This window comes from Trichechus manatus, unplaced genomic scaffold (genome assembly GCF_000243295.1).
Source record: "Trichechus manatus latirostris isolate Lorelei unplaced genomic scaffold, TriManLat1.0 scaffold00128, whole genome shotgun sequence".
Taxonomy (NCBI): Eukaryota; Metazoa; Chordata; class Mammalia; order Sirenia; family Trichechidae; genus Trichechus; species Trichechus manatus.
This window is the reverse complement of record NW_004444064.1, coordinates 632928-639728: the sequence shown is the minus strand read 5'-3', so window position 1 is coordinate 639728 and position 6801 is coordinate 632928. Positions and strand designations below refer to the sequence as shown.

At 49.6% G+C, this 6801-nt stretch overlaps 1 protein-coding gene across 1 annotated transcript in view; it reads right to left on the bottom strand.

Annotated features, from left to right (window-relative positions):
- The window catches only part of TRIM11 (tripartite motif containing 11), a 16941-nt gene extending 10140 nt beyond the window's left edge, over positions 1-6801 (bottom strand). Inside the window, exons 1-2 of the mRNA XM_023739044.1 lie at positions 6340-6801; positions 2896-2991 (exon numbers count right to left, since the gene is read on the bottom strand). Of these exons, the coding sequence (XP_023594812.1) occupies positions 2896-2991; positions 6340-6747 (504 nt within the window). The 5' untranslated portion in view covers positions 6748-6801. The remainder of the gene's footprint in view (positions 1-2895; positions 2992-6339) is intronic.

Below are 6801 nucleotides of genomic sequence, written 5' to 3'. Positions count from 1 at the left end.
AAGAGGAAATCACCAAATCAATACCATTTATAATAGCCCCCAAGAAGATAAAATTCTTAGGAATAAATCTAACCAGAGACATAAAAGACCTATACAGTCAAAACTACAAGACACTACTGCAAGAAACCAAAAGAGACCTGCATACGTGGAAAAACATACCTTGCTCATGGACAGGAAGACTCAACGTTGTGAAAATGTCAATTCTACTCAAAGCTATCTACAGATACAATGCAATCCCAATCCGAATTCCAATGGCGTTTTTTTTTTTTTAATTTTTAAAAATTATTTATTTATTTTTGTTTTTCTTCATTTCTTGGCTTCTTATCTCTACACTATAACGGCAGCCTCCCTCAGAACTTTTTTTTTTTTGCTCCTGTTTCTCTCTCGTCTCTCTCTTCTTTCCCATAGCCAACGTAGCTCCACACATCACAACCTCCCCCGCCCCTTCCCTCCTGCTTATCTGCACCATGTGCTGAACATTGCACTCCCGAGCAGCACAGGCAGGACCTACTGGAACCTGCCCTGCACTGACCCCCAGCTCACCTTGTCGGCCCCAGTATGTGCCACAAACAACCCATTCCAGCCCCTCCCCTTCAGCTAGACCTGCCCTGCTGCACCACAGCTGAGCAACTGGCCCTGCCCACTGGACAAGGAGCTGAAAAATACTGTTTGTTCCACAGACGAGCAAACAACAAAGAATGCACAGCCCGCTTCCTCAGACATAACCAAATAAAACCAAAAAGCAGGACGAGACAAACAAGTCTACAATCAATAAATGAAAAAAATAACTACTGAGTGTCCCAAAACAGCAGACAATATCAAAACATTTACAAAAACAGGACAGGATGGTTCCAGTAGATGTCCAAAATGAAACACCAGATGAATTTCCAGTAGGAGAAAAGTTACTAGAATGACCTGATAGGGAATTCAAATCTCTAATATTCAGAGCTTTCCAAGAGTTGAAGCAAACAAAAATGAGGAAAAAATAGACAAGTTCATGGAAAAGGCAGACAAATTCATGGAAAATACAGACCGAAAAAATGGGAAGAATTCAGGAAAATAATATAGGAACAAAATGACAAAATAAATTCACAACTAGAAATCATACAGAAACAATAATTAGAAATCCAAAAGATAAACAATAAGATTTCAGAAATGGACAGTGTCATAGGAGGGCTGAGGAGCAGGTTTGAAGCAATGGAAGACAGGATCAGCAAAACTGAAGACAAACACTTGAATACAACTTTGAGGAAAAATCAGAAAAAAGAACGAAGAAAAATGAAGAAACCCTGAGAATTATGTGGGATACAATCAAAAGCAAATATTTTCAAGTGATCAGAGTTCTAGAACCAGGGAAGAAAACGGAAAAAACAGAGAGGATCACTGAAGAATTACTGACAGAAAACTTCCTGAATATCATGCAAGATGAAAAGCTGACCATCCAAGAAGCTCAAGGAACTCCATATAGGATAGACCCCAAAAGAAAACCACCAAGGCATATCATAATCACACTCACTAAAACCAAAGACAAAGAAAGAATCCTGAAAGCAGCTCGAGAAAAACGGAAAGTCACATACAGAGGGGAAACAATAAGACTAAGCTCGGATTATTCGAAGAAACCATGCAGGCAAGAAGGCAATGGGATGACATACATAAAACCTTGAAAGAAAAGACTGCCAACCAAGAATAATATATCCTGCAATACTCTCATTCAAATATGATGGTGAAATTAGGACATTTCCAGATAAACAGAAATTAAGGGAATATGTCAAAACCAAACCAAACTTACAAGAATTATTAAAGGGAATCCTTTGGTTTGAGAACAAATAACATCAGACAACGGTCTGAACCTAGGACGCAAGACTGTACCAGCCAGATACCTAGGAAATGAACTCTCGAGGACTATTCAAAATCAAAAGAATTACAACAGGGAACCAGAGAGGTTAACCTGCAAATGACAACAACATCAGAACAATAAAAGAGAATAAACGGTGTAGGTATAGAACTTTCTAATGGAGAGGAAGGCAAGGAGATACCAAGTAATAATAGACTGGTTGAAACCTTGGAAGATAAGGGTAAATTTCAAGGTAATCACGAAGAAAGTTAACAAACCTACTCATCAAAATAAAGAAGAAAAACATAAAGTCTCAGGAAAAACAAAATCTACAAAAACTAACGAAATGAAAAAAACCCCACAAATAAAAGGAATTCAGCACAGGAGAGTAAGAGGAACAAAGAAATCATCAGCATCACAGAAAAAACGCACTACAAAATGACAGCAATAAACTCACACCTATCAATAATTACACTGAACGTAAATGGCCTAAATGCACCCATAAAGAGACAGAGAGTGACAGAATGGATAAAGAAACAGGATGCATCAATATGCTGTCTACACCTTAGACACAAAGACATAAATTTATTAAAAATCAAAGGATGGAAAAAAATATATGAAGCAAACGACTACCAAGAAAAAGCAGGGGTGGCAATACTAATCTCAGATAAAACAGACTTTAAAGCAAAATCTACCATAAAAGAAAAATTCATGGAGCAAGAGACACCAGCACTTTATCAAAATCTCTGTCTGGCTCTCTTCAGCTCCTGTATTCAGAGGAAGCTCAGCAGTGAGAGTTTGGCCAGCAATGACACCGTACTATCGGACCGCAATGTTTCCTGGGTTTTGGGTTATGAACAGAGTTCTGAGAGCAGATGCCATCTCAGAAAAATACTATCTACGTGGTTCCCAAGGGTGGGAGTTTGAACAGTGAGGGTCCAGTGAGCAGGGACCCCTATGTGCCGAAGTGGGGCCTCCACTGAAGAGCTGTCCCACAGCCCCTGCTGGCCGCCCCACCATCTCCTGGATCTCAGGAGCCCAGGGCAGGCCCAGCCACCTGCCTGCCACAAGGCACAGGTCTCCTCCGCCTGGGCCTGGAATAGCAGTGCATCTTCCATTTGCTTCCGCAGGTGCTCCAGTGACTTCTCCAGCTTCCCCTGCAGGGAGAGAACACACAGTGATTGACAACCGGCACTGAGACCCTCCCCCACTTCCTAGCAACCTGCAGACAGTAGGTCATACTGTGTCACCAGGACACACCCCCTCCAAGCCAGGCCCTGTCCCTGCCACTGCTCTGCCTGGACAACATTGAGGCACGAAGTCCACGCATTCGCAGCTGACTTCCTACCTAGGTACTGAGTGGCTCAAGTTCCTACAAGTGTTTTCCAAGAGAAAACCACTCAGGTCTGTTCAACCACAACTGAATCCGAAAAACCACAAGCAGGGACTCCATTCATGGAAAGCGATGCCCAGAAGGTTATGGGGAAAAATTAAAATTTGTCAGAATGAGGGAGGCAAGATACCTTCCCGTCAGCATGACCACCTGTGCCCAGTCCCAACACCTCCCTGCTCTCCTCTGGTCTCCCTGTCACGGGCGGCATCAGCCTCTTACCACCGAAGCTTGGAGAATCCCAACCCCTCTGCCTTATTCACCAATGAGTCCAGTGTTTTCCTTCCAAACATTCTCACAGGGGGCATCTTTCCTGTTCTCAACCCCAACGCCCTATGCCACCTCTGCTAGAGTCCTCTGCTGTTACCTCTACTTGCTCAGGTCAGTCCAGCGCAACAAGGTGGGCACACGCCCCTCTGCACTGGTGACCCCTCCCCAGCTGGCTGCTGAAGGCATCAAGCTCACGTCTGCCTTCTGTCTTGGTTCAAGGAGGCTCCTCTGACCTGTCAGTTTACAGGGCCCACCTGAAGCCCGACTTCCCACGGGAACCACTCTCACCTCAGACAGCCTTCTTTTCTCCAAATTCGCAGCACCTCCACATGGCCTACATTCGTTGTGGCTCAGCTTAACCACAATACACCACAGGATGTGCACATTTGTATCGTGTCCTTGCTCCTGACTTTCTATTCCTATTCTTCCCTAGTTGTAGGCACCCTCAAGTCATTTGCACAAGGTAACGGTGAGAGTTCATAGTTCTACCAACAAGCAGACTGAATTATGTGTGCCTGAGATGATAATGCCACTGTCTTCTGCCAGGGTCTGACCCTTTCGTTTCAACACGATATGATACATTTATTCAGCTATGAAAATCACAAACAGACCCGGGTCTGGGAAGAGTCTCAGGGGTCACTATAACACGAGCGACAGAACCATGCTCATGGGGATTCAGGTGGGTTAGTGCTCACTCCCATGTCCGGCAGTGCCCAGACCCTTGTCAGCTGCCACCAAGAGGTCCAACTAGTATCTCCACCCATGTTCCAGAAGGGGACAAGAGGCACAGGGAGGTTCTGGAACTCTGCCCTGGGCACAGGTGGCTAGTGGCAGGGCCAGGATGTGAACCCAGGCCGCCTGGCGGCAGAGCACCAATGTTTAGGCCACCACCCCCTGCCTGGTGACACGGGCCTGCTGTCAGGCACTTAAGATATGTGAAGGATTTCTCTAATTCCACTTCTTTTTGTCTCTGCTGCCAATGCCTCAGCTCAGGCTCTCCCTAGCTCTCATGTGGCTGGATGCAAGGCCTCAGGGCACCCTCCCCACCCTGCTGCCAGCCTCCTCTGGCAGCAGGTGACAGGTCTGGTCACCTTACCCCCACCCTTCCATGCATACGCCTGTCTCCCAAGTTCTCCTTTCTATGCCTCCACCTCTCAGCCGTGCTTCTCACACGACAGTCACCACCTCTTGCGGGTGACTAGCCAAAGTGGGGGTCACAAACAGCATGTCTAAAAATGGAATAGAACATAAAGTGTCCGAATGTGGCCCAGAGTAAAGACCTTACGCGCTTCAGTTGTGGGGGCATATACAACTCTGCATGGAGTCAGAACATAAACTTTCTCTTAACTGGACTGACCTGCTCTACCCACATCAGAAACTGTCGCTTTGTGCTGCCTGCCTGCACGGCCCCAGAGAGAAATTCGGGTGCCCAAGGCTTTGTTTCCTTTTTTATCTAACACACACTGGATCATACCAGGATTTTTTTTGGCCTTCCCAGGATGGGAACCAGCCTGCGTCTGAGTCTGGGATGCCAGGACAGGGTCAGGCAGGGAGAATGGGCCCCTCCTGGAGGAGAGACATTGCCAGCACTCGCCTGGCCAAGATGACAGACTCCGTCAGCAGAGCGGCTCTTCTGGGCCCCAATGCTAGCCAATTCGTGCAGAACTCGGTCTGAACTCTACCCCAGAGTTTTCCAAACTGCCAGTGACAGCCCGTGGGTGGCAGGAGAAAGCACTTGGGTAGGACATCCTCAACCATAAAAAAAACCAGGCAATAGCACGGGAAGGGTCAAGGACTGTTTCACCTTTTTTTTTTCCCCATCAGGTCTGCGAGGGGAGCTTCTGGAAGGTGCTGGTAACTTCTGGCCCCCTGACCTGGGAGGTTGGTGACAGGGTGAAAACATGCTGGGCTGACACTTAGGATGCGTGACATTCTTGTGTGCCGGCACCCTTCAGAACAAGTTTGACTCCATATTATAACGCGACTACTTACAGCAATCTTAAACCACCTTCACAGCCAAAAATGGGGGGAGAGGGAAACAGATTCATTATGGCATCCCAAACATTGTTTTATAGTAGTTAGCAAGACCTTCGCTGAATACTCATTTTAACAATGGGTTAAACTATGTATTTGGCGCACCCTTTAACATACATACACATTGGGCCAGGATGCAAAATGCATGTCGCAGTTAAAAACTTTGAAAAACACCACTCGTGTATGCAACACCCGGGGATCCAGGACGAAAGCCTTCAGCAGGTGAGTGAGGAGACAGGGCAGCCGCCAGCCCTGGCCCAGGCCAGCGGTTTGGCGCTGTTTTCACTACGTGCTTTTGTTTGGATTTTAGGAGGGGCATTACGAGAGCAGAAGACAAGTGCAACTTAACCTCAGGCCTCATGTGGGTCTAGCTAACACGTCTGAAGGCAGAGGCAACCCCTGGTCTCCTACGCAGCAAAGCAGCAGGGACCTAGGCCCCTCCAGAACCCGTCTGCCTCCTTCCACCATCTCTGGGGCCTGGAGCTCAGCAGCGCCCGCACCCACCCTGTTCCCAACAGGCAGGAGAGATACAGAGCTGCAGGTCGGCGCATGCCCCTGCCCAGTTCCAGTCCTCCAACGACTCGGAAAGGGCCTCCAGTCCTCGCGCGGAGGACCCACGCTACCCAGGGCCGGCTACCTCTCATCTCCCGCACACGATCCTCCTCTGGTCTCAGAAGTCTGGGCCACTTCCCAGCCAGCGGTCACCTCTGCCCTGTGCCTGCCTGAAACCTTCCTGCCCCGCGTGGCCTGCTCCAAGACACACGCTCTACAGGCCGGCGCCCTCGCGTCCCCGCGCCCCGTCGGTCCGCACCTTGAGGTCATCGGCCGCCTCCTGCAGCGGCCGCACACGGTGCGCCCAGTGCTCCCGGGAGCGCTCACAAGCGGCGCACAGCAGGCGCAGCTCGTCGCCGCAGAAAGCGGCCAGCGGCTCGCGGTGCGCGGCGCACACGCCCTGCGGGACAGGCGACGGCGGGTGCAGGCGCCTCGCCATCTCGGCCATCTTGGCGAGCGGGCGGTTGGGCCGCAGGTTCCTCTGCGCGGACAGCTCCCGGCACTCGGGGCACGCGTACGGCCCCTCGGGCTGGCCCCAGCAGCGGCTGATGCACTCGCGGCAGAAGTTGTGGCCGCAGTCGGTCATCACCGGATCGGTGAAGTAGTCGAGGCAGATGGCGCAGGTGGCCTCTTCCTGGAGGTTGGCCGACAGGTCCGGGGCGGCCATGGTGCAGGAGGGGCGCAGGAGGAGGGCGGCGGGGCGGGCGCCGGGTCGGGGGCT